Source organism: Neolamprologus multifasciatus, chromosome 12 (assembly GCF_963576455.1).
Source record: "Neolamprologus multifasciatus chromosome 12, fNeoMul1.2, whole genome shotgun sequence".
Classification (NCBI taxonomy): domain Eukaryota; kingdom Metazoa; phylum Chordata; class Actinopteri; order Cichliformes; family Cichlidae; genus Neolamprologus; species Neolamprologus multifasciatus.
In genome coordinates, this window is record NC_140450.1 from 35,853,581 (window position 1) to 35,881,379 (window position 27,799).

Here is a 27,799-nt window from a genome sequence, read left to right on the forward strand (position 1 = left end):
GAGTCCCAAAGTGTGACCACAGGTCATTTAATTCACCTTTAAAGTGTCATTAAAAATGTTCAACAAATTATTAAAATCAAATTAAAAATAAATAAATAAAATAAAAGTATTGATTAATTAGAGAGATTTCTATATTGACCGATTTTTTATTTCTCTCGGTCTCTGAGTGACTCAGTTGACCAAAACCTCGTCGGTGGCAGAGAAATGGAAGAAAAACTATTAATGGAGGATCAACAGCAAGAGAAGCAAAATGAATCCATTAAACCCAAACAGCTGGTCCCAGATCTGCTCTGCTCGGGGACAAAAGACACCGTGTTGATTAAAGATGTAATCAAAGGTTTGTGTGACCCACAGAAGACTTTCAGATTCCAATGCAGCATTCTTCATGTGAGAACAGCTGGTCCTTTGACACCAGTGTGAACCATTTATATACCATTAAATAAACTCACTGTACGGGTCAGTAAAGTGACCCGTTTTCATTAAATAAGCCCTCTGTGATTTAAAATGAAGTGATAAACAAGTTAACCAGAAACGAGACAACCCCAAAAACAGAGCGTTACTCCTGTGTGATGTCTCACATAGTAACCATCAGATTAGTGTCATATGATTGAAGAAAAATCAAAAACGTCATTTTAAAAATCACCACTGATTATGAGTAAGCCTTCGTCCCTAAATGATGATGCGCAGCCCCTCCTCTGTCCTTGCATCAGCACCTCCCACAGAGCCAGGGGAAACTGGGAGGCTGGAGTCCTGCTCAGTGATGGGAGCTAGACAGGAAGCAGGTGCTCTGTCTTTTTCTCAGTCTCTCCATCACTTCAGCTCTTTCTGCTGTAAAATCAGCTCCAATGAGCTGATCCTGAGATAGAAGGGCGGACGATTCCCTTTGGAGAAGGCTTCGATCCAAACCAGGACATCTACAACACAAACGTGGTAATCATTAGTACAGGCCGAGTATAAGGCAGCAAAGGTGAAGACATGATAATACACGTGATGACATTTGGCTGTATCGGGACTGGGACAGGGACAGGGACTACCACAGACTGTATAGAAGAGATGGAGGTAGCTGCCATGTGACCAGTCCCTCAGTCCAGTGAGTCCGGAAAGGTTTTCCCACAGAGATTTGTACTAGGATGGGTTTTTATAATCGATTCATCGATTAAAATCGATTCTGGCTTGGTTAACGTGAAATCGATTCATTAAAATCCTGAATCGATTTTTTAATATAAATTTATTTTGTCCGAAACGCCAGAATCTCAGGTTAAACCTCACAAAATTTCAACAACCACCAAACATTTAAAACAGTAACTGAGAGCAGGAACACGGATTCTGCACAGAGACGTAAACACAAAGCTCGACCCGCCGACGCATCAGAATCAGTGAGATGTCGCCTTTCTCACCTGACGGCACGGACACGGTCGGGGCTGAAAGCCGACAGCTCGCTGACTCTGATGTTTTGGCGGGTCGAGCTTTGTGTTCACGCCCTTTTTGTGCTGATTCTAAAGCTGCAGGTTTTATCTCTCTCCAAACAATATTGACCGAACCAGCAGCAAAAGAAGATAAAACTACGCTTCACATAAACATCGTCATGAATTCACTCTGACTTTTGCTGTTTTGCTTCCACCACGATAAAATCACACTTCATGCACAGCTCTCTCTCTCTCTCTCTACTTCAACAACAGTTTCCCGTCTAAAAATCTGTTTTCTGCATTATTCGCTTGCTTGTTACGCACAAGTCTACTGTTATTTACAGCGCAGTCGGTCGCCGTTTTTTTTCCCCTTTTACTTACTTCCGAAAAGAAAACCTAATTTCTGCCGTTCAATACTGAACAAATTTAAACGTTTTAAAATTATGCAAAATGCCAAACGCCGTGTGTCTAATAAAACCGCTGTAACTTCAGAGGTAACGTTCATGTGTTGATTAATGGTTTTCTTTCATTTTTGATCTACTGCAGAATATTTTTTATAAAATCCAGAACAGGAAAATCACCTTCATGTTTTCTGAGTTTTATCTTCAGCTACTTTGACACAAAGGCCTCGCTGTGATGCTCACACCTTTGATAAAGTCTGGAAAGTGTCAGCTTTCTTTTTATAGATACAAAAATATGTAAATGTACTGATCTGAATTATAATATTTCTGACTGTCAAAATTTCCCAGATTCAAATCAAATCGAATCGAATTAAATCGAATCGTGGATCGAATCGATTCTAGAAACCAGTGACGATACCCAGCCCTAATTTGTACAGAAGTCTTTTTGCAAAGAATCCGCCCACCTTGTACTCCAGAGTCTGCTTCAGCATGTCCTCTTCTTCTCGAGTGAAGTTCAGCAGCACAGATACAGCTCTTATCAGCTGGTATGCCTATCAGAGCAAAACAAGCAGCGCTTCAGTCTGAGCAGCTCAGCCAGGCTCCGTCATGCAGTCAACACAAACCAGACTCCTGCAGAGCCACACGTTACCTCTGCCTCTCTGGATGACATGAACTTGAGCACGACGTGCTTGAGATACTCAAAATTAATTTCTCTTGAGTCGTTGAGGTCCGAGGTGTTGGTCACTGTGGTGTTGGAGGTCGGGGGACTCGGGGTGGATGCAGGTGCAGGGTCAGGACAAACTCTCTCCGGTTTTTCTGCTCTGCTTTCAGGCAGCTTCTCCCTCGCTTCAGCTTCGGACTCAGGTTTTAATTTCTACAGAGCACGAAGAGAGAAAAGCACTTAAAGAATCGAATCATTCTGCATTTACACCCGATAAGCAGCCAGAATCCAACCAATAACAAATTTGACAATTAAGAAAAAACGTGATTGTTTTAGGTTACAGCAGCAGTACAGGTTTGTTTCTGTGGAACCTGAGGCCTGTATGACACAGGAGTCTGGCTTATCCAAGCACCTTCAGGGCTCACGCCTGACTAATTTGCCGTAATAACTTGTTCTGTGAAGCTAACGCTGGAGAAGTCATTCTTTACTCTGAAACCGTTAAACAGCACCGAGTCTGCAGCTGAGACTGAAACCTAAAACAGGCTGGAGCAGGTTATGTTCAGAGCTCTGTATTAACAATCATCTGGACGTCGTTTGTTTACAGTGCACGATCCTCAGCTGGGCTACGTTCTGTGTGCACAGCCTAAGGCTACGTTCACTCTGCAGGTCTTGATGCTCCGATTTTTTGATCAAATCTGATTTTTTTGTCTGCTCGTTCACACTACAAATAAAATGTGACAGCAAACGCGCTCTAGTGTGAACGCTCAAAGCGGCGCATGCGCAAAAGAAGACGTCACACACAACGCGCTCTGTTTAGACCCAGAGCAACAGTATTGTTTGACTGATGGTCTTAATATAAAGACTTCAGACTTCACGTTTCCCAATTTTGCTTTAAGTTATTTTGTTATTTACATAATAATGTAAATAAGCTAATAATGATCCTTATTGCTGTTTTAGAGGAGCGCTGCTTCAAAGGATAGCTGCAGATTTCTGTCAGAATCTGCAGATTATACAGAACAAATAAAATGTTCACGTTTCTCCAACGTCGTCTTCCCAACAGTTTCACCGGATGGCCAGGAAGCGTTCACGATGTCTTCTCCGGCGCTGATAATTGGCGTCTGTCTTGTGTCAGTGACGTAAAAGACGGATTTAATGCGACATGACCATCAAACAGCAGCTTTCTAAAACATCAGATATGTATCGGATTCAGTACCACATAGGAAAGTGACTCAGATCGGATTTGAAAATATCGGATTTGTGCCGTTCACACTGTCACACCATGATGGGATAGATGGTCGCAGAGGGTCAAAAAAAAATCGGATTTGATGCGCTTTCGCCTGCAGTGTGAACGTAGCCTAAGTGTGCTCCACCTAAACATCTGAATGAAGCAATGTCACATGACCGTACGTGTTTTGCTCCAGTGATTTGGAAAACGTATAAATGTTATAATTCATTCTGATCTGCTGGGACAGTAAGCTTTAACGCCACACTTCACTTCAGACATATTTCATACTTTTTTGGCTACAACTGATTTTACATTAATGGCAATTTTATGACAACAGAAAAGATGAACATTCATTGTGTTACCAGTTCTTTCTGCAAAGTCCTCTTCAGTTCTGCCAGTCTCTGCTGCAGCTGCTTTATGGTCTGCAAACATCAGAGAGTTTTATGTGTGGAGGTGAGTTCACCTTCATGCATGTAGTGTTTTCATTCATAGCTCGAGGACCACATGTGAATTGCCAAAAAGCCTCTGACCCTGTTCTTGTCGCTGAGCTCTTGCTCCAGCTCTCTGTTGACTTTCTGGATGTGATCCAGGTCGTCCACGGTCACGCTGCCGTTCTGCTCCTCCTCACAGACGACACTGTGACTGTGAAGCTGCTCGGTCAGGGTTTCCACCTCCACTTCCAGGTAGGAGATCTAGACAGTTCACACCAAGCATGGGCTGTTAATTCAGTCTGATTACAGCACGCAGTCCGTCTCAGTTTAATGCCTGGATCACCTGCACACCGATCACATAAATACAGCACAAGTATGTTCAAAGATGTCTGAGCGTGTGCAGGTGCTGACCCGAGCCTGGCAGCTGTCCAGCTGCTGAGTCTGTGTGAGCAGCTCCTCCTTCAGGCTGCTGACCTGGGAGTCTTTGTCCAGCTCCACCTGCTGCAGCTGGGCTCTCAGCCGCTCAGCCTCCTCCTGCACCTCCACCAGGCATGCCTGTCGCCCCTGCACCTCTGCAACGCAAACACAACATTTTGGAGACATAAAGAGCTTTAAACTCTTATTGTTCTAAAGCTCTTTATTAAGCGCCGTCTCTTTAAAGATCTTTAGTGCACACGCGTGTACCATTCTGCAGCGATCTGATGTCGTCCTCTCTGAGTGCTAGCTTCTCAGTGACAGCGGTCACTTCCTGCTGCGAGCTCTGTAGAGCCGCACTCAGCTCTGCAACCTGACATCAAGCACAACACGCACAAACAGTGAGGTGATGCACACACAGAGTTATTTCAGCAGAGCCTTGGTTTGAGTTTATCCCCTGACCTGTGTCTGCAGGCCCTCCTTCTGTCGTCTGGTTTCTTCCAGAGCTTTGGCGATTTCTGTGCTCAGCGTCTGTCGGCTGTTTAGCTCCACCTGGGAAACACAGACAGACCAAAAATGTGGGCTACGAATAACCTCTGCTCACTTCAAAAACCGTTAAATAAACTTTAAAGTTTTATTTTTCGTCTGACAGAGTGAAAAACCTGCAGCATTAAACAAATGATTACAACTTATGACTCAAGATGCACTAACGAGGCAAATGTGCCAAAGAATGTGAACACTGCTAATATTAGTGAGTAATATACGGAGCAACAGGGTGAGCAGTAAGCCTGCGCTTCTCCAGAGCAGCTGCCAAATTAGTAATTATACACCAGATATGTATCAGAAACACACAAAGTGCTGCTTCACTGCGTTTCCAACAATCCACACTCGATTTCTATCAAGCAGAACATAATAATAAAATGAAATGTTAATGAACATTCGGACTAGGCTCAGAGTTTTGGTAGATTGACAGGCTCAGGTGTCCAAACCAGCCACCAGCCTGTGAGCCTGCACGGCCTCTTACTGCTGAGGGTAAAAAACTAAAACTCAGCGGAGATGAAATAATGTGAACTGCTCCATCATGAAGAATATGGAGGTTTCGCTGTTTGTTGTAAAACAACTTTTTACTGTGTTGGAATTTTCTGATTGTTCGTCTTGTGCTCCGTTTTCTGGATTGGACCATTTCTGTGGTTGTTCAGCTTCTTTGTCCCAGTAGTTTTCATTTGTCCCCCACAATTATCCCTATTTATATTAAATACATGTTCATATTCTTGAATAAAACAACCCAGTAGTGTGTTGTGGTTCTTACCCTGCACTGCTCCAGTTCTTCTGTCCGCTGCTTCAGAACAGAGTCCACCTCATTCATCTGCTTGTCCAGATCAGCCTGCCACATGTGCGCATCAGAACAAGTACTGATTAAGGCTGGACGAATATATCGTTTTTACTAAGGGTGGGGGAAAATGGATACTGTGTAGCATGGTGATATTTTGTTTGCTAATAATGTATGGATACAGGGACAGCAGAAATTGATACTTTGTTACAAAAAAGGTTTTTGTGCTCTGACTTCAGAGCATGTTGATCCTTTTTCTGAGCAAGAATCCTGACATTCCTTCACTGTCCAAATGTGTTTAATAAACATGACAGTTTACTTATTTTAATTTAAGACATGTTTTATTTTAATTAAGTTTAAAACGTTTTTATTTAATGTAAAATTATATTTTGTTTTAATTTACTTTCAAATTCTTCAGTTGCTGAAGGGGCTGCATAGTTTTCATAAACTGCATAGTTCAGAATAGCTATAATTGTACCAGATGGTTGATTCAGTTAAGTTGGACTAGACTGTAATACAAACCGTTCAGTTTGTCAACAATCAAACTGAAATGAGAGAAAGACTGAGTGTGAGACTTTGATATTAGAGAAAATGAATATTGATAAAGTTTACCTTTATGTACAGAATCTGAATATCGCAAAATATTTTTGAAAATTGCAATAATATCGTATCGTGCGTTAAGTATTGTGATAATATCGTATCGTGGGATGTATGGTGATTCCCACCTCTAGTTTTTACGAGAGTGATTTATTTATTTGCACATGAATAAGTTTGCTAATAATGTTGGTTGAATCTAAGAGAGGCAGTCAACAGGAAAAAGAACAGCTGTTATGCTCAGAGTGCGCCCATACGCAGCGATTCATTTCAAAATGTCGCACGATGGTGGGAAGGGAAACAAAGAGAAACGGGCTTATTTCCACTCTAAAAACGTCACTCAAAAAGTTCAAAATCAAGTCTTTTATCTCAATAAATGATTAATCCAGAAAGTAGCTATAGCAACACTAAAACAAACAATAAAATAAAATATTCCCTCCAGACAAAACGTATAAATTCTAAACGCTCAAATCAAATGATTATCATTGCTCCGCCCATCAAAAGTCTGCGCCTGAGTGAATATATCCCACGTCGTCAGTTATTGGACTGACGACTGGAAACCTGATTACTGATTAATCCCTCTTTTGGAAACTCCATATGTTCAGTCTGGGTCTGCAGGTACAGATCAGACACTGGTTTATCAAACAGAGTAAAAACAAACGGCACTGAGGAAACGTACCAGCCTGTTCTGTAGTGTCTGTTTGTCCTTCTGTAAAGAGGCGACACAGTCCTCCAGGCGGCTCATCTTCTCCTGACTCTGCTGCTCTAACAAAGACAGCTGCTGGTCCAGAAAGGCTTTCTCTGCACTCCGCTCTCCTTGCTGAGCACACGGACAAAAGTATGTTTGGACATGCACGCTTTACCTTCACTGCAATCATGCTGAAAGTTCATGTTTTTCCTCCAAGAAACAGAAAACTGAGCACAAACATGATCAGACTTTGAAAGAGCACACTGTAGCCCACTGTGGGAAATATCAGGCTCCTTTCTAAAGGCTCAAACTGTGCTTGGAGTGGCACTCACCAGTTTCTCCATGTTCTGCTGCTTCTCTGCGAGCTGCTGCTGTGCACTGCTCAGCCTCTCACTGCTCTCTACAACCTGCTGCTCCAGCTGAGCAATCTGAAAACCACAGTTCAATCAATATGAATGAATACTCATCGATACTCATCATACCAAATGTCACCATGTAAAGTCTTTTCAATTTCACTTTGCAATCTCAGGCTATGTCCACACGTACACGGGTATTTTTGAAAACGGAGATTTTCCGTTTTCGTTTTAAAAAATAATCCCGTCCACACGTAAAGGCAGAAATGAAGGAAAACGCTGCTAGGAACATGCCAAAGCAGCAGGTGGCGCTATATTCCTAACCGTGTAGAAATGTTGGCCAATCAGAAGCCTAGAAGCCTCGGTGGGAAAAAGTAAACAAAGCTGGGGCATAGAAGCAGAACCGAGTCGTATGTGTGGAGGGACAGTAACTGTGTGTGTATATGTAAGCATTTAAACACTGCAGAGACAATTAACAGTAACAGTATTGTAGAAATTCATTTCACCGAAACAATAACGTGGCGCACAGTGTGACGTTAAAAAAGGCGCACACCTTTGACGCTGCGTTTTCTCCGTTTTCTCCGTTTTTCTCGTCCACGGTAAATGCAAAAACGGAGTTTTAGAAAATATCCACCCTGGCCGGAGTTTTTAAAAATCTCCGTTTTCAGTGACCGAAAACGCCGTTTACGTGTGGACGAAAGGTGCAAACGCATAGAAAAATCTGCGTTTTCAAAAATACCCGGGTACGTGTGGACGTAGCCTCAGGTTAGAATCCTTTTATCGTGTATTATTCCTCGGAGCCGGTGTTTGTTGTCTCGTAGCTTACTTGTGTGTCTGTCCTCTCTCTGTAGGCCCTGGACGAGTCGTCTTTGTGTCGCAGAAGAGTCTGCAGCTCAGTAATAGTGACACTCATCCTCGACACCTAAGGCCACAAAAAACAACACTTAAGTTTGTTTTTATATCTCCTTTTGTTCAAAGTAACCCGAGGAATGAAAACAGGAGTAAATAAACATGCAGCTGTTTTAAAAAGAGGAAAACGCCACAGAAAGCAACAGAAATGAAGAAAAAAATAACTTCATAACTAAAGTAAGAAGTTAAATGGGAACATTTTAAAAAGCACAGCTTACACTGTTAGCTTCGATCTTATGTTCCCTCTAAAGAGACACACTGCTGACTACATCAGACTATTACATTACATTTATTTACACAGGGGATGTGTATTTGGCCCCATACGATGTTCTCCATCGTGTATGAATGTGCTGTTTTACCTGAGCCTCCAGAGAGCTGACGGTATCAGCGTGGTCTGTCCGGACAGCCAGCAGCTCTGCTCTCGTCCCATCCAGACTTTGCTCCAGACTAGACTTCTGCAAAGACAACAAAACATGAATAAACTTATATTTGTGCTTTAATTTCTTGGGCCCATGAAACACAACAACACCTCAGTGAGCATGTCAACTGACAGCCATGCGCTGCTGTCATAAAGTAGACTTGTTCTTCACCTCCTGCAGCAGCTCCTGTAGGTGCTCATCCTGGCTCAGGTTCCCCTGCAGTCGTCTCTCCAACGACGTTACCTTCTTCTGAAGCTCCACCAACAAGCGCTCCTTGTCCTCCACCGTCACAGCCGCCTGATGATGGAGCAACAAGCCAACGACAGGTGAAGAACATTTGGTTTAAAAGACTGAAACTGCATTTGAAACAAACTAATGTGAAACATTATAAAAGAAGATTCAATTTGTTTACACGTCAACAACGTCAACGTGGAACAATAACAGGTTTTTGGGTGTTTTGTGAATTTAGTTCAAAATAAAATAACAAGTTTGTCGAAGCATTTTTGCAGGAACGAACAGCCTGAAGTCTTCTTGGACTCCAACTGAGCCGCTCCAGAATTTTCCCTGAGTCACGCAGCTGATCGTGCTTCAGGTCGTTGCCTTAAACACTCAGCAAAGGTTTTCCTGCAGGATGACATGTTTTTGCATCCATGTTTCCCTCCGCTCCAACTGGTGCCCCAGTTTGTGTCACATGTGCACAACCCCACAGCATCATGTTGCCACTACTAGGTTGTGCTGTGCGTAGAGCAGGGCGATATGACCAAAAATATTTATCACGATATACATTTGAAAATTTGTGATAACGATATAACTGACGATATAATTGACACAAAATACTTTACAACTCCTCAACTTTATTAGTGCAAAAAAAACCTTCACTTAAACAAGCAGCTGTTTTTTATCTGCATTAAAGTTATATAAAAATGTAACAGTGCAAATTCAAATCGCTGACAGTTTAACCAAAAGGTATTTCCAGTGGAAACTGGCCGACATATCCTCAGCATAACCATGTAGAATATCCACAAAACTTAAGAGGTTATACACACACAATACGGTAATATTATGTTGAAGCACAGTACGTATCACTCCGCGAGGCTCCGCCTACGATAGCCGTAATGCTCCGACAATCCATCAAGCGGTGCGGCTTCGTAGCTTAGCAAAGTCGTACTAAAACATTTGACAGATTTTCGAGCGCCGTGAACATAAAATCGTTTCGAGGTCAGTAAACACAACCAGAGTTCATACATAAGGCCCACGGGATTATAAGGGGCTCTGTCGACTTTCAGTGCGCCGTATTTTCCAAACAACACGGTAATAACGACGGCCCGCTAGCATGCGCTACCAAAAATAGTGCTTTGTTGTGTATCTGACGGACAAAGCTAAACCAGTTCCACACCAGTGAAGTTGCAGCATTTTTACAAACCAGTTCAGCTTCATCTGTTTCATTCAACGATCCACTTTCGCCCTTCTCATTCTGCGTCGCCGGCACGCATTTTCCGCCATGTGCGTATGAAAACAAAGGCACTGCTAATGCGCGTTTTCCCCATATTCTATCGCGATATTTCATTTTCTTATCGTTGCCCGACATTATACTGGTGTTACCGCGAATGGTATGATATGGCCCAGCCCTAGCTGAGCGTTTACTTTATGCCACACATACTGGTTGAAACTCTTTCATCACATTTGCATCTCATAGATACTAAAGAAGCTTCTCAGTCTTCAGGGAACTTGAAGAAGTCCGGTCGCTCTCATAGACGGGCTTCGGCACCTTTTGACAAACTGTGCTGGAAGTCTTAGTGAAGAAAAGGTTTTTCTGGTTTCTTCACTGTCCGATTGGCGCAGTGACGCACTAACAGCTGTGCTGCTGTTTATTTAGATGGATAGTCCAGGTTTATATTATTTTTAGTAAATAAAAATTAGTCCTGTTTTTGCTTTTTTACTGTAAAATGATGACGTAACAAACGAGTATGAACTACGAGCCAAAATGCAGAGGGTTGGAAAAATGATAAAATATTATTTAAGCCCAGTTAGACACAGACTGTGGATGTTTAGCTGCAGGGCGTTACATTTTACTGCCCTCACGTTCTGACCTTTTGCTGCTGCAGCTTCAGAGCATCATGTTCTGTCTGTAATTCATGGAGGGACTTCTCCAACGTGGAAACCATACTCTGTGACTGAAAACAAAGGCAACAAACAAGTGAATAAGCAGTTTTGGAGAGGATGGTAGTGCAGTGTGCTCAGTGCTGACCTTCTGGAAGTCTTCAGAGACCTGCTGGATGACCGACTGCAGCTCCTGGCATCGTCCCTCTAGCTCGCCGACCTTCTTGTCAGCCTCCTCTCTGAGCAGCAGCAGCTCTTCTCTACATGGAGCCAATAAATGCTCTTTGAATTACAGCGTCATGTCACAAAATAAATCAGTCCCACAACAAATCCAAGCTCACTTCTAGAACAAGCAACTAAAAATGCCGACTCCCTCCACAAAAACCGAATGTTTCCATACCGCTCGATCTCCAGCTCAGAGTTGAGTCTGCAGCTCTCCTCGTGCTGCCGTTCCAGAGTCTGGAGCTTCCCCCGAGCCTCGGCCAGCCCTCGCTTTGCCGACTGAATATCAGCCTCCTTACGCTGAAGGTCCCGCTCTTGCTGGCTCAGCAGTTCTTCCTTCCTCAGCAACTGATAAACAGAATCCAACCATCATACCACATCGTAAAGTGTTTTCAAACCAATGTAGAGACTCGCCAGTCCTGCACTAAGGTACAATCAATGTACGACTACATAACTGCCATTTTTCCTTAATCGCAAAATGTCAGGAAGAAGCTGGCACACCACATGTACGCACCATGTGCTTAACTTTAGCGAGCTCCTGCTGCTGAAAGCCCTCCAGTTCATCCAGGTCGTCCCTTTTTTGAAAGAGTGCTAAGCTTTGCTCCATCGTCTCTTCTAGCCGAGCTGACAGGGCAGCCTTCTCCTAAACAAACACACCTTTCGGGTAAATATCGTTTCTCACATGCACCATTTATTGGATTCATGCAGGTGTACAGAATCTTAAGATTATGGCTATGACCCCGGTTCACTGATGGCCTCACCAAGAGCTCAAATACCAATACACTACCCCTCCTGGCTGGCTGCACTCCTGTCAGGACCAGGCCCACCTCTATAACTGGCAGAGAGTCAAAGCAAGCTCCTGCAGGAAGCCTGCACTGCGTAGTAACCATCCAAGCCATCCAGTCGTAGTTTCATTTCTTAGGTTACATGTGAGGATATGGTGTAGGGTTACGAGTGACTTCTGGTTACATCATAAGTCACAATGCAGATTTCCTGCTGCAGTAATTCAAACATTAGAGGGAAATTGTCCCCTTCAAAAGGGCGGGACTTTCACCTGCTCTGTAGAGGCTGTAGACACACCCAACTGGTAAAACCTAGCAAATGTGTGGGGTAAGACAGTTATGCAGAAACCTCTTAGAAACTCCCTTTAAGAGAAACCATGAGGCTGCCAGACACCTGCTAGTAAAAGCAAAGGGCAGCTGCTCCTGTTATCCAAGGGAAAGACGATGTTTAGACACCTTGTGTGGTTTAGTCCAGGACACAGGTAACTGGTCCTCGTCTAAAACCCCGAGTCCTGTCCAGGTAAACCTACAATTAGGGATGCAACGATACCAATTTTTTCAAACCGATATTTGGATCTGAGTACTTGCCGATACAGAGTACAAAAAACGATACTTCTACCACACACACACACAAATACAATGAATTGGAAGACAGGTTTTATTTTATTCCCTGCCGATAAAAATAAAATCTTAATAAAAATGACCACAAAAGAATTTCAAGTGAAAAATAAGCACTTGTGTTAAATTATTGCAGAGTCTCCACATTGTAATTTAACAAAATATCACTGAACTATTGGCACTGTCTCGAGCTTTCAGAATAATAAATAAACACTTCTGTTTGGAATAAAATAAATACAAATTAGGTTTGAGAATAAAATAAACTTTTAAATTATTGCAGAGTGTCCATATTATAAACAAACAAACAAAATTATTATTATTAAATAAATAATAAAATATAAAAAAATTATAAAATAAATAATAAATAAAATAATAATTGGCCCCCTAGTGGCCAATCTAAAAAACTACAACAGAAATGACAAGCCACCCTCTGATTAATGAAATAAGTTAGTATCGGTTCATGGTATCGGTTAACTTTTACGACTATGAGTACACACACATTTCACAGTATCGGCCCCGATACCCGATACCAGTATCGGTATCGGTGCATCCCTACCTACAATGCATGGACTGGACACAAGGTATGCAACATAAAACCAACATGGCAGGCTGTAATAGTGGCCAAATACACCTTGAAGGTGTAGAATGCCTTACTCTCTTCTACCTGAAGACTTGATGGGATCACGGCCATGAAGCGCTGAAGTGGGATGGCCTATGATTCAAATACGTTACTTATGCTCATACAGAGTCCTGTGAGACTACGCTCTAGCACACAGAAGCTATAGCCATGATTAGCGTTTAGGCTATGAGTGTTACAAACAGTTACTGAGAAGAATATTAGTGTTTTTCAGTTAACTTGGAGTAAAAAGTAATTGTACTTTTTTTAAAAGATGTATTTCTTCCTGATAGAAATGCCAGTGGCACCTTAGCATCAGCTACAGAACAGCACTGCTGCCTCTCGTGAGCCAATTTACAACTGAAATACTGGGAACAAAGAAGCAGTGGCAGAGTCGTGCACTCCAGTCTGTTTAGCTATGGCCTAATAGTATACTTGTCACCAAGAGGTGTTTGAATAACATCTGAGGCTACGACACTATTATATAACACTGCTCTGGCCACTCCTGACACGAGTGTAAAGGAGCCGGTATGATGGTATTTGAGATTTTGTTGAGGTCACGCAGCCGGCGTTCCCACAGTGAAACAAGACAAATACCATGAAAGAACCAATTGTAAAGGGCTCTAGTATTACTATGCAGCTTCTTTTCCCCCCACAAGGAAAAATTCTCCTTTATCTTCTTTGTGATGGGATATACACCAAACGTTGCACATTGTTAGCAATAACTTAGCATATTACAAAGCGGTGACCAAGAAGACAGAACCCATGTTTAAAATAAAGTAATGGTATTCTAGTAGGAATGTAATGACTGAGGAATATGAGTGTTAAAGAATGATAATCTGCCCAACTGCTGGTGTGATGTTTCTGTTATTTAAATATTTGTGCCAGTGAAACAAAGAATGCTTCTTTATTTTTAAAACAAATCTGACCAGTTTAACATTTATTCCAATCAGTGAACAGCACAGAAATATCAGCCCCCCAAACAAACTGCTGGGCTTTATCATTCTTGACCTGAAACAACTGCTCCCATAAACCCACCAGAGAAGTGTTTACTGAGGTCAAACGGACAAGAAGCCAAGGTCCAGTTTGCCATAGATCTTTACAACTGGACTTTTTCCTCTACTAGAGCGAAGAAGTTCCTGCCGTCAAGCCACGAGAAAGAATGCAGGCTAAGGTAATTCTGCACTGGGTCCAACCTTTAAACCTACAGACCACGTCCATCTTTTATATTTGTGTGGGGAGATTTTACAATCTTCAAATTAAAGAATTATATTTGTTCTACATGTTTTAAAAGAAATGTAACTTACTTTGTCTGAATTGGCCATTTTCTCCATCCACTCCTGCAGGAGGAGGATAGAAAGTGTTCAGAACAGATCAGACCTCTATAATAAGTGAGACAGAACGCATCTTTACCTGATCTTTTTTCTCCAACGCTAAAGCCATCCCCTCTGCCATTTTGGCTCTGCTGACCTGATGAGAGTCATTCTGTTCCTGAAGTTTCTTTATGGATGCTGAGCAGTGGGAGAGGGAGAAAGAGACACACAGACAGGACACAGAAAGGTTTGTATGCACCAAGCAGAACAGAAATGTTAAACAGCACAGAGAGCGGCGCCGTTAGTAGCTGTGAAAAGTTGGAGTCAGTTTAACAAGTGTTTTCATCCCAGAAGCAAAAACAGGCAGAGACGAGCAACACATGGCAGAAACAGAAAGGTAAAGATCCTAACACAACATCTGTGCAGAACAAAACAAACCCACCCTGAAGAAACGACGTCGTCTAGACCAGCGGTCTCCAACCTTTTTTGCGCCACGGACCGGTTTATGCCCGACAATATTTTCACGGACCGGCCTTTAAGGTGTCGCGGATAAATACAACAAAATAAAACTAGTACCGGTACTGAAAAAAAGAAGATTTATTCATAACACACGTGAAAAGACCCAGGAAAACCGAGTTAATGATAAAAACGATAACAAAATAACGCTGAAAACCGATAAAAACCCTGAAAACTATACATTTCACACCTGAGCCTCAACTCTCGCGGCCCGGTACCAAACGACTCACGGACCGGTACCGGTCCGAGGCCCGGAGGTTGGGGACCGCTGGTCTAGACTAAAAGCTTAGAACCCCTAGAAACGGTTCAACTCACATTACTACAACACAAGACAAATAACCTTAGAGCAGCAAGTCCATCTTACTATGAAGGAAAACTACGAAGTAAGCAGGGGGACGGCAGAGAGGCCGCTTTAAATCGAGAGGTTTCAGGGAGAACTTTGAGAGAATAGCTGATAGTTTTAGTGCTAAAGATGAAATGTTTCACTCCTTAAGGACGTTGTTGACTGGATGTTCCAATAAGCTCTCATCTAACCAGTTCCTCATTTACCACACGATCCCTGGTGCTGTCAGAAGGTTTGCATCACTTATCTCCCTGAACTAATCCATTATTTTTGTGAGGGTCAGATATCCTTGTGTTTTCAAAAACGATGTTTACCTAACATTTAGGCAAAGTTCAGAGATTTGTCAATATTATAGCAGTATATATTAAATGTATTTTATTTTATCCATTCACTTTGCTTTTAATTTGAATGGTTAGTTGCTGCAAACCAGCTCCATTGCTTTGCATCTCATGTTTTCCTACCAACTGGTTGGTGGCCATGTTGCTGGTGTGGTTGTCCTCAATATCATTTCGGAGAATTCTCCAAATCTACCATCCTTGATAGCAGCTGGGCTCAGTGGATTCTGTTCTAGTCTTGAGATCTGCTGTGAGCACAAGGGTCGCTTTACCTGAATGTGCACGACCCTCATGAAGGCTGCAGAGCAGAACAAGGAATAAAATCAGCAGCTGCAATCCAAGATGCTGAGGTTGGAGTGTGTTCAAAGGTAGAGACGGGACAAACTGAAGTGTTTCAGATTAACTGAGTCAGTTTGCTAAAACAGATGGCCAAAAAGTTTAACATTTAAAGATTTTGCAAATCACCTGTTACTAAACTTAAAAAAGGAGGTTCAGCCAGTGTGTGTTTAATGCTCGAGGCTTTTAGTGTGAACATATAACATTTGCATACTCCAATATATTTAGCTTTGCTTGTATTACAGCAGGTATAAAAACTTTGTTTGCAGCAGCATCTGCTACACGCAGCAGCTACACACAGACCAAGTTCCCAAATCTTCCTCTCTAAACAAAGTGGAAAAATTCTATTGCTACACTTACTGAGTCACAAGCAAGTTGGTCTTGTTGTTCAATCCAACCGTGCATTCGGGTAGGGTTTAGGAGTGGGGGAAAAAATGGATACTGTGTAGCATGGTGATATTTTGTTTGCTAATAATGTATCGATACAGGGACAGCAGAAATCGATACTTTGTCACAAAAAGGTTTTTGTGCTCTGACTTCAGAGCATGTTGATCCTTTTTCTGAGCAAGAATCCTGACATTCCTTCACTGTCCAAATGTGTTTAACTTGTTTTTGGCAGCAATAAACATGACAGTTTACTTATTTTAATTTAAGACATGTTTTATTTTAATTAAGTTTAAAACTTTTTTATTTAATGTAAAATTATATTTTGTTTTAATTTACTTTCAAATTCTTCAGTTGCTGAAGGGGCTGCATAGTTTTCATAAACTGCATAGTTCAGAATAGCTATAATTGTACCAGATGGTTGATTCAGTTAAGTTGGACTAGACTGTAATACAAACCGTTCAGTTTGTCAACAATCAAACTGAAATGAGAGAAAGACTGAGTGTGAGACTTTGATATTAGAGAAAATGAATATTGATAAAGTTTACCTTTATGTACAGAATCTGAATATCGCAAAATATTTTTAAAAATTGCAATAATATCGTATCGTGCGTTAAGTATTGTGATAATATCGTATCGTGGGATGTGTGGTGATTCCCACCTCTAGTAGGGTTTTGATATTTCTTACCAGCCCCATTTTTAGTTCATCATAGTAAATACTGTAACTTAAAACAATGTCAGAGACACAGCCCAATAAGTGAGTATATAAATATATAGGTGGCTGTACCAGGTTTAATAGACCAGGATGTAGCAAATGTTGGGTGTGTGCCATTATTATAACAAACATTCAAACACTGTGTGTGAGAGTTTTATTAGTCTGCCTTTGGAGCTGCTGCTATATTTTCTGGCAAATTTGAGAAACCACTTAGCAAAAGCGAACAAACTGAGAGCAAAGTGACAGACGAAGCATGGCTCTGGAATCAGTGCTCTGAACACTGCATACCAGTGGTTTGAAAAAAAGCCCAATCCTACTTTGGATTAAAAGAAAAGAAAAAGCACTTCCACAGCAACCCTCTACAGATATTAGCATCTGGAACCCTGAACCATCTCTGTGAGTGATAATGTGTCAGGTAATGTTTAGTACAGCTGACAGACAGGAAACAGAAAGGAAGCTAATTGGGAGGAGAGTAGAGGTACGTACAATCCTGATGCCTTTCTAATGCAATTTCAAGCTTCTCCTTGGTCTTCTGCATAATTCGCAGCTGCTCAGCGTAGTCTAGTGTTGGGAAGTAGGGTGATAGGGTGGGGTATCGACAATACACACACACACAAAGAAGGAGAAAGATGACAGTTAAGAGAGAAGCAGGAGAGGAGGTGAACAGAAGGAGTGGGGGAAAACAAAAGGGAGAACATGGTTGAGAAATAATGGAAGGTAAAAATACTGATGATTTGCTTATCTGAGAAAACCATAATGGTTTAAAGGCTGCGTGAGAATCTGCCACCTTTAACCTTTTTCTAGGGATTGAAACATTAAAGCTAAAGGAAAAAGATGCCATTATTCTGAGAAGAAAAGAAGTGGTCAAAGGAGCTTGCAAAGAAAAGCGTCTGGACTTCTTTGAGTTGCTTGAAGACGTTTCACCTTCATCCCAGAAGCTTCTTCAGTTCTAAGGTCAAATGGTGGAGAGTCCCAGATTTAAACCTAGTGGGAGTTTCCCCCCACAGAGGGACAAAAGGACCCCCCTGATGATCCTCTAATCGCCTGAGCCAAGGTGTGAAACTGGGTGTGGGTCCCAATCAGCCAGAGTTTCAGGTGAGTTCATTGTGAAACCTGGCCCCACCTTATCATGTGATTTCCTGAGGTCAGATGGCCCAGGATGTGAGTGGGCGTTAAGGCCGTACATTTTGGGAGGAACCCCCTTCAACTGGTGCGGGAGTATGAAAGGGACACTTTAAGTGAAAGGATAAGACAGGTCCATTTCACTATAGATGCCCTCCAGAGCAAGCTCAGCCAGACTCTGCAGGAACTGGAAACTCTTCTACCCTCTCCAATCTTAGAAGAGGTTTACAAGTTTGTGGACAAGGCTCAGCGGGCCCAACACGCGAAAGGAAAAGAAAGACAACGCAGGAAATGTCACACCTTGCTTTCAAAAACACACACTCCTCATTCTGAACCTACACAACCCAGAGAAGAACACACACCTGAAGACAGTCAGGAGAAATGGGTGAAGAACTTAAAGAACTGAACCTGAAAAAAGAGTATTAGCCAAAGGTCTCAATTTTGCCATTTCTCCACAACAGTTGCCCATAGTGGACCTCATCACAGCCACAGAATCTGCCATATGGATTAATAAATTATCACAGACAGAAGCAGAGCAAATCAGGATGAAAGTCTCAGCCACCCTCTCCAGTGCCAAAGTCCCTCCGTCCAACCTCACAATACAGGAAAAGAAGGCCGTTGCTTCCCTGAGCAAAGACCACAACATCACTGTTTTACCAGCTGATAAGGGAAGATGCACCGTGGTCCTAAACACTACAGATTACCATACAAAGATCACTACTCTCCTCAGTGACAACAATACCTACGAAGCCTTAAAGCGAGACCCCACAAGCAGCTACAAAAAGAAAGTTATAGCTTGCCTTCAAGACTTGGAAAAGGACAAAATCATTGACCGCCTTACTTATCACCGCCTTTACCCAGGGGATGCCATACCCTGCATTTATGGACTTCCAAAAATGCACAAGGAAGCTGTCCCACTCAGACCCATAGTCAGTAGCATAAACTCAGCCACATACAACACTGCAAACACTTCACCACCATCCTAGCGCCCCTTGTAGGGAACACCACCATCACATCAAGAACTCCACCGACTTCACCAACAAGGTCCAGAAACTTCCCCTGGATCCAGATGAAACCATGGTGTCCTTTGATGTAGTCTCTCTCTTCACGTGCATACCCACCACGGAGGCCGTGGAGACTGTCAGAAAACGACTACAAGAAGACAGCTCCTTGGAGGACAGGACCAACTTCACACCCGATCAGATTTGCACACTGTTAGACCTCTGCCTCACCACTACATATTTCAAATACAACGAGGGTTTCTACAGACAAAAACATGGCTGTGCTATGGGCTCCCCCGTGTCACCTATTGTAGCCAACCTTTACATGGAGGAAGTGGAAAGGAAGGCTCTTGGCTCTTTCAAAGTAAGAGTACCCAGCCACTGGTACAGATATGTAGACGACACCTGGGTCAAAATCAAGACACAAGAAGTGAATCCTTCACTGCGCAAATTAACGCTGTGGATAAAAACATCAAGTTCACCAGGGAAGACACAAAGGACGACTGTTTGCCTTTCCTGGACTGCGCTGTGCACATTGAAGAGAACAGCAACCTCAACATCGAAGTTTACCGGAAGCCCACACACACGGACCAGTACCTCCTGTTTGACTCCCATCACCCTCTGGAACACAAACTTGGAGTAATCAGGACCCTACACCACCGGGCAGAACATGTTCCCTCTAAGCCTGAAGGGAAAAAGAAGGAACACACATGTAAAGGAAGCACTCAAAACGTGCCAACAAACAGCCACTTCACAAGCACATGGCACAACACAGAAGAGCCACCTCCACAGGACAAGACTCAGCAGTTCATCTGCATCTAAAGGTCAAAGGTCACTGTTTTGAGGATGCCAATGTTCACATTTTGGACAGAGAGGACAGATGGTTTGAAAGAGGAGTGAAAGAAGCATCTATGTCCACTGTGAGCGACCATCTTTGAACAGAGGCGGTGGTTTACGACACCAACTCTCTGCCATCTATAATCCAGTTTTGAGTTCCCTCCCAGACGCCTTAAGGCCCACTCACATCCTGGGCCATCTGACCTCAGGAAATCACATGATAAGGTGGGGCCAGGTTTCACAGTGAGCTCACCCAAAACTCTGGCTGATTGGGACCCACACCCAGTTTCACACCTTGGCTCAGGCGATTAGAGGATCATCAGGGGGTCCTTTTGTCCCTCTGTGGGGGGAAACTCCCACAGGTTTAAATCTGGGACTCTCCACCATTTGACCTTAGAACTGAAGAAGCTTCTCGGATGAAGGTGAAACGTCTTCAAGTAACTTAAAGAAGTCCAGACGCTTTTCTTTGCAGCTCCTTTGACTACGATGACCTGGATGACTGAGAAGCTTCACAGAACAAAGAAGTAGTTCAATATTTATTTACAACAGGAAAACAAGCCACACACAGTTAAACACTAAAAATAATATTCACACTGAGACATTAACACAATCAGTCTGTGCACTGCAGCACGGAGAGCAGAGAAATCAGCTGCTCTGCTTTAAACTGGCCTATTAGGCTCTTCCTCATCTTCTGTCATATGTGTCACATATTAAGGTCAATGCATGTACACGTAATCCCTGAGAGCCAAACAGCTTTGAAAAATCCATTTCAGCCCCGCCCACCTGCTACTCAAACCTGTTTGCCATTTGATTGAAATGGGATTAAGCACAGACTTTTGCCTTAGTCATATACTTCACAGGCTCACAGTAACTCCAGGATTCATGCTGCCCAGCTGTGACACTGTGCAGTAACAGTCGTGCTGTGAGGCTCATAAACATGAAGCATTCACACTCTATTACCAAGACCATAAAAAGTCTAAATGCATATTTGTATATATGATTTTCTTGTTTCCATGGTTTCTCCTGGCTGAAAGGCCTCAGTCTCATGCAGCTAATCCTCAAATTACCTCTACTCATTATAATTCTATATTTAACTTTAACTGATTTAACTGAAATCATTTACATGTTCTCAGATTATTCTAATTATTATCAGTAAGACAGGGCGCACTTGCATTTAAATTGAACTCAGATTGCTCCTTAAAACTGCATCACTTCAGCTGCTTCCACTACTCTTGTACATCATACCTGACAGCTTGGCCTCCAGCCTCCGGATCTGATCATTTCTTCTGAGGAGCTGGGCAGGAAGGTCGTCCCTGGAGCTGCTGCCATCAGATGCCTGAAAATAAATACAATAATAATAAAACAAATCAGACATACAGACGTTTATAGAAGTGGAACTGGTCAATCCATTGGTCCATTCATCAAGTGCTTCACAACAAAATAATGTTAGAACATAAAAACAAAAAGTTACACAAATACAAGTTTAAAAAGATGAGTTTTAGCTGTTCCTTTAATGTGATCAGCGAGTCTACAGATGCCAGGCTCACAGGGAGAGTGTGCAGAGGCCTGGACCCTGGTGCAAAAGCTCCGTCTCCTTTAGGTCTCAGCCTAGTGTGATGGTCAACTGGTTCTGATCACATGACCTCAGTGACCTGCCGGAGACGTATGGATGTGAGGGTTTTCTTATGCACACTGGTTTTTAAATGTGCTCTATAAATAAAGATTGTTGTTGTTGTTGTTGTTGTTGGTGTGTCCATGCCGAGCTCTAGAGCAGCGGTCTCCAACCTTTTTTGCGCCACGGACCGGTTTATGCCCGACAATATTTTCACGGACCGGCCTTTAAGGTGTCGCGGATAAATACAACAAAATAAAACTAGTACCGGTACCGAAAAAAAAGAAGATTTATTCATAACACACGTGAAAAGACCCAGGAAAACCGAGTAAACGATAAAAACGATAACAAAATAACGCTGAAAACCGATAAAAACCCTGAAAACTATACATTTCACACCTGAGCCTCAACTCTCGCGGCCCGGTACCAAACGACTCACGGACCGGTACCGGTCCGAGGCCCGGGGGTTGGGGACCGCTGCTCTAGAGGTCAAAACCAGAATCTTAAAGTGGCTCTGAAGTTAATGGGAACCAGTATAAGTAAATCAGCAGTGGAATTGGACAACTTTGTCTAAGTCTCACAGTAACGCTCTGAACATCCAGTAACAGGTTCCCAGGAGGTTTTGCTGAGACAGCTAACTAATAATTATCTGGACAAAATAAAGTAAAAGGTCAGAGTGTGACACCAATATTACCAAGCATAACTTGGTAATATTTCTTAAACGATAGAGGCGAGAACAAACCAGATTGTTAACATCAGTATCCAAAGTTAAAAGTAACACCAACATTCCTGATAGAAGTTTTAACAAAGAGCAGCGAGTTTCCACAACCTTCAACACAAATCTCACAATGGGACAGATATGGACCGTTTAGTCTTCATTAAGTTTAAAACATGGTCTAACTTAATAGAATGTAAGCACTATGCAGGATTTGAAACTTGAGGCTTAAAACAACTTAGAAACATTACATGATACACCATAGGCAAGTGGAAGAGGACCTGTACTTTGAAGCAGCAGCAAAGCCGGTGCCATTACACAAGTCTGTGTGTAGTATCTGAGTAAAACAGGTACTGAACAAATGCTGACTGGCTGAAAAGTGGGCTCACCATGAGGGAGAGAAACAGGATAAAGCACCAAAGGTGAAAAACACCCTGAGAAGCATGGCACGACTTTAATGGTTTCATACTCTGTTTTTACATCACTACAAAGAAGACAAACAAACAAGATTAGCGTACAGGACAGTCCACATAATTTTGGTGTCAGTTAACAGCTACAACATGTAGATGACGGTCTGCAAAGCTCTGCATATGCTCTGGACTGTGTCCTGACATAAACTCTCCAAGCCTCTGGAGCTCTACTGCAGGGATGATGCAGTCATTTGAGATTTTGTCCAAGATATACCGAAGCACACCTGCATCCATGTCCGCACGAAAAGGCCTCTATGCTATCTGACATGTCATCAATTCTTCTTGTAACTGTATTTTCAAACAAACACAATACTGACACGAGCATCTCAGTGTACCAGGACATCTACACTATGTTATTGGTAGGGATGGGTAGCGGTATCTGGTGCCATGATGGCACTGGTTCTGACATAAACGGTAGTAACCAGACCGAAAAGCAGCGCACATTTCGGTGCTTTTTTTTCCTGAGCTGTGATACACTTTAGATTCTAGCCAATCATTTTACGAGGATAGTAGGCGGGGCCAGGTACGTACGTTCTTTTAGAGCAGAGCTACAGATTAAAAATGCCCAAGGTGAAGCGGTCAAAAGTTTGGCTGTACTTCACAGCTTTAAGCTGATACTGTGATACTGTCAAAGGAGGTAACACCTCAAATCCGATGAAACACCTGGCGACGCATAGCGGGTTTTTTAAAATCAGAGAAATACGCCGTATTTGATAGCTTGCTGCGAGACCTCACACCGAGCACATCTACTGCGGGTGTGGTGCCTGTTATCGACCCGGAGTTAGCAACATCCCCCAAAAACCCGAAGAGGAGAGTCCTGGCCCCTAGCCCTGCCAGTGTAGCAGAAATGATGAGGATGATGATGCAGCAGCAGCCGTTCTTCTCTACGTGAGTAGCTTCATGTTGTTCGTGTGTAATTTACGTTGAGTAGGCTAACCACGTTATTACATTAATGCATGTAAGGTGAACTAGCAAACACCATCATAGCTACATGCAGCTGTCTTCTTGTTTGATGGCAGATACTCCCTTCACCCTGGACAAAAAGGCTAAAATGACCAAAGAAAAAGTGGAAAACAGTTAAACATGAGAGGTTTTTGGACAAAGTTTGTGTTTTTTCCATTGTTTAAGCTGCTTCCAGCCAAGAGTGATACCATATATGCCCCATAGCTGCAGAAAAGACTAACATTGTTATCTTTTTACAAAAAAAACAGCTGAACATGAGAGGTTTCTGGACAAAGTTTGTGTTCTCCATTCTTTAAGCACCGGTTTGAGCACCGTTTAAGCACCGGCACCGTTTCAAAAGTACCGATTTGGCACCGGTATCAGATAAAACCTAAACGATACCCATCCCTAGTTATTGGAGAGTGGTGCCGTTATTGTGTTTCTAGTTTTATTTTACTGTTTTGCCATCAATTTAGTGTTTTATTAACATAGACCATAGGTGTCAAACTGCCCGCGGGCCAAAGCAGTAAGGCCAGCTGTATGATACCAGCTGGCCTACTGGTATCATACAGCTAATATATATATTGTTTAGTATTAAGCTTTGCTTGTTCCATATTCAGTTTTCCAGCAAAACTTATTTGAGTCCATAAGAAAAGATTCATTCTTATATCTGGAGGAAGATTTTTTTTTTCCAATAAATATTAATGTTAGCCCGCGACTTTGTTCCAGTTTTGAATTTTGGCCCACTGTGTATTTGAGTTTGACACCCCTGACATAGACTTTGCCACAATGGTCAGACCATCGCAGACTCCTCGAGTCTTGACGTCTATAGGTCGGGCCCAGTGTCTTTCAAAGTAGGCTAGATTTCTAACAGGCCTGATTGGTTTCCAAGTCCCTCTTTAGCCTGTGGCACCAAGATAGCATTAGCCAACTCCCAACAGCACAGTTTATCCTACCTTTTGTGTAGTTGTAGATTGTAGTAATGATGTATTGTCATAAAATATGGCGGTGGCTGGACTCGACTCAGCATGCCATCTGAGAACCAGTGTTTTAAAATCATGGAAAGATGTTCTGCTGGGTCACATGACAAATGCTGGTCAGCTGCAAGAAAGCTCTAACAAAATAAATTGGATGACAGAAAAATACATGTGCCAGCAGTAAGAGTTGTGCAGACAAGCTGGCCAGGGTGTGCAGCTATGCTACTATGTTTGTTATACTACAAACCAAAAACACAAAGTAACATATCAGCCGGCTGTAACGCGACTAAGCAACCCCACTAAATTATTTAGTCAGCTGAAACTGAGCCTCAGGAGTCTGGCTTCCTCTCTCGAGAGCTACTTATTAGAGCTGCTAACAGAGCTTTAACACTGAGATGGATCTGATTACCAAACTATAATGGAAGCAATTGTCTTTAAAAAGTTGTTCTTAAATAAGGAAAACAGTCAAGTACAATAACATAATATACACAGCATTGCAATAAATGTGTTGGTCTTAAGACTGGACTCAAATATGATCATGAAGACACACAATCAGTACAAAAGAGCCCATCTCCACTCTACCATCACCTTTACTATAGGCATGCTGGCAGACTGCTTACTTAGCCTGGCAGGGCGAAGGACACTGTCTCAGCTGAACTCTGGACACACACACACATACACTGATACGCACTCATCCCCCCTCCCTTCCCAAACGCCTTCGATGCTTGTTCCCTCCTGGAGAACACGGCGGGTCTGAGCCCAGTGCTGGAAAAATAGCTGCAGGGCAGGATGGCTGCTGTGTTTGCTTGGGATTACTCCTCACCCCCTACCCACCCCAGTGGCTTGTCACGTGCTCCATAATGTTGTGCTGTGGACATCTATGTGCTTTCTGTGCAGAGGAGTTGTTTTCTGTTCTCACGCTGTCCTCCCAGGAGCCCAGCATGAGTAGAGGTCTCTTTTTTCACTCTTGGACTTTCCCATCGTAGTGTGCATTTCAGTGTTTTTCTGTAATACTACCAATCCCTGACCTGTCTCCCCATGTGATGGGCACAACTTGCATGTGACAAATAAAGGTGTGATTGATTGATTGATTGATGTCCATCAAAACTAAGGGCTGCTACCCAGGAATGGCTCTGCTGACAGCCAGAGGATAACTAATTTACCAGGGCCACAGTGTTTAGCATCAACAGAAGCTGCCAGAGAAGCACAGTAAGGCCTTCATATCTGAGCTTTGACACTTTTTTGACAATTTACACGCATACGCAATCCTACTAGTAGATCCACGACTGCAGAAAGCAAAAACAGGAACAACAAATAAGTGAAATACAATATGAAACTAAAACATAAGCACGAGTCAACATGAGAAAAACTGAGTTCAAAAGCATAAAGAAACAATGTGAAATGCATTTACTTTGTTGCTGATACAATACTTCTCAATCATCTGTGTTAAATGGTCATTTAATATTTAATGCAAAGCAGCACTCCAAGGACCTGTGAACATGTTAGAGTAATATAGGAAAACATATTGCAAACTGTTACTGAGTGACCACCCAGAGATGAATGTTTTCTGTCATGTTAAAGCAAAAAGAACAAGTGTGAAGTCTACTCCTCCTTTTTTCTATTAATAAACTTGGTTTATGTTAGTGACCAAACTGTCAAAACTCTAAAGCACTTACAAAGTCATCCCCGGAGTCTGCTCCCACTGAGGTGATGGATTCCTTGCTGATGGTACGGGGTATGCGAACACCACTCCGCGGTGCTGTGGCGGCCTCCTCTGCAATCTTCTTTTTCAGTTTAGCAAACATATTCTTCTTTCAGTTTCTCTTCTTGGGTGCAGTTCAGTTTCTTCACCCAGTGCTCAGAGTTTAAGGCTCCCTGCTGCGTCGCCTCAGACAGCACCACTTCCTTATGCAGTAACACCTGAAAGAGGTTCCTGATAGTACTTCCATACTGCTACATCTACAAAATGAGAAAATAAAGTTATTAAATATCCAGGAAGAAGCTTAGTGCACAACATGTGACTGTGGTATGAGATGTTAGGAAATCACAACAGGGAAGGATATGTAATGTGTTATTTGTGTGTTTAACATGGAGACTGTAGACATTCTTCAGAAGCCCAAGCTTGACAACTGTCACATTGCTGTAATGAGTCCAGAACAAGATCCACAGTTTTGGCATCATGTGGTAGACGTGCTGGACTCATATCTATGACGGGCAAAATGCTGGCGGTTTCATTTGGCTACACTACAGCCCACTAACAGCCCTATTTGACAAACTTTTACTGGCAGTAAAACAGACAGATGGCACGGGGAAGCCAGCATGGTTCCAACAGTAGTCCAATCATTTTGGTTACTCCGAGGAGACCACAGGTTTCTGTGTGGTTCCTGTTGCAAGTGCACCAGCCCTTTGAACGTTTGTGTCATTGATGTGGCTTTTCTCGCAGCTCTGAAAACCTTACAGTTACTCATCACAACAACTGTCCCTGACTCTGGGCAGTTCCTAACTAAATCAGTGCCCCTGGCCTGGCTCCAGAGTATCCTACCCTACTCACCCCAACAGCTAAAGAACGAGTTTAGTCGCAAACTGCAGCAAAGACAAACCTGGCGTTAAATTAATTAAGGGGAAAAACAAAGTACGACACGAGAGTCTATTCTGACAGACAGCTAGCCATCTAGCTCTGCTAACCATAACAATAAGAGTTAACATTACCACCGGTGGTGCTAGCTGACGTTACACTGCCCGTACACTGAAGTCGCCTTCCTCTTACCATTTTCACTACGATTGAAAGTCACTTCGTGTGGTTCTCGAGGGTGAAATGCTTTTTGCTCTCTACAAACACTGAAAGGAAGGCTGGAGCCGTGGCAGTCCGTAATATGACCTATAGACTCTGTGTTTCCAACGGGATGCTAGCCAGTGCTAGTCAGCGAGCTACAGCTCATACAGGAGACTTTACACGTAATCACCCAGATGACTGAAGACGTCACGATTAGCCCTCTGCTCATTGGATAGAGG

General features: G+C 42.7%; 1 protein-coding gene and 1 long non-coding RNA gene across 4 annotated transcripts; both read right to left on the reverse strand.

The window, feature by feature from the left end:
- Window positions 1-153: 153 nt before the first annotated feature.
- golga1 (golgin A1) lies at window positions 154-27,765 on the reverse strand. Of its 3 annotated transcripts, XM_085179492.1 has the most exons (24): window positions 27,555-27,765; window positions 26,464-26,746; window positions 21,317-21,407; window positions 17,598-17,672; window positions 14,583-14,680; window positions 14,477-14,509; window positions 11,668-11,796; window positions 11,332-11,501; window positions 11,080-11,191; window positions 10,922-11,005; window positions 9,003-9,128; window positions 8,772-8,867; window positions 8,330-8,425; window positions 7,483-7,578; window positions 7,142-7,282; window positions 5,848-5,922; window positions 5,001-5,090; window positions 4,809-4,911; window positions 4,536-4,696; window positions 4,224-4,385; window positions 4,056-4,115; window positions 2,457-2,681; window positions 2,272-2,358; window positions 154-914 (listed from the first exon to the last, which is right to left on the reverse strand). In XM_085179492.1, the coding sequence occupies exons 2-24, from the start codon at window positions 26,590-26,592 to the stop codon at window positions 837-839; spliced, it is 2,517 nt and encodes an 838-aa protein (XP_085035618.1). In that variant the 5' UTR covers window positions 26,593-26,746; window positions 27,555-27,765; the 3' UTR covers window positions 154-836. The 3 variants fall into 3 exon arrangements, with proteins under 3 accessions (XP_085035618.1, XP_085035619.1, XP_085035620.1); XM_085179493.1 differs by lacking the exon at window positions 17,598-17,672; XM_085179494.1 differs by lacking the exon at window positions 11,668-11,796.
- On the reverse strand, window positions 21,874-26,457 carry LOC146507453 (uncharacterized). The gene is made up of 2 exons (XR_014877121.1): window positions 24,213-26,457; window positions 21,874-23,211 (listed from the first exon to the last, which is right to left on the reverse strand). It is a non-coding gene; the product is annotated as an uncharacterized LOC146507453 (long non-coding RNA).
- Window positions 27,766-27,799: the final 34 nt, after the last annotated feature.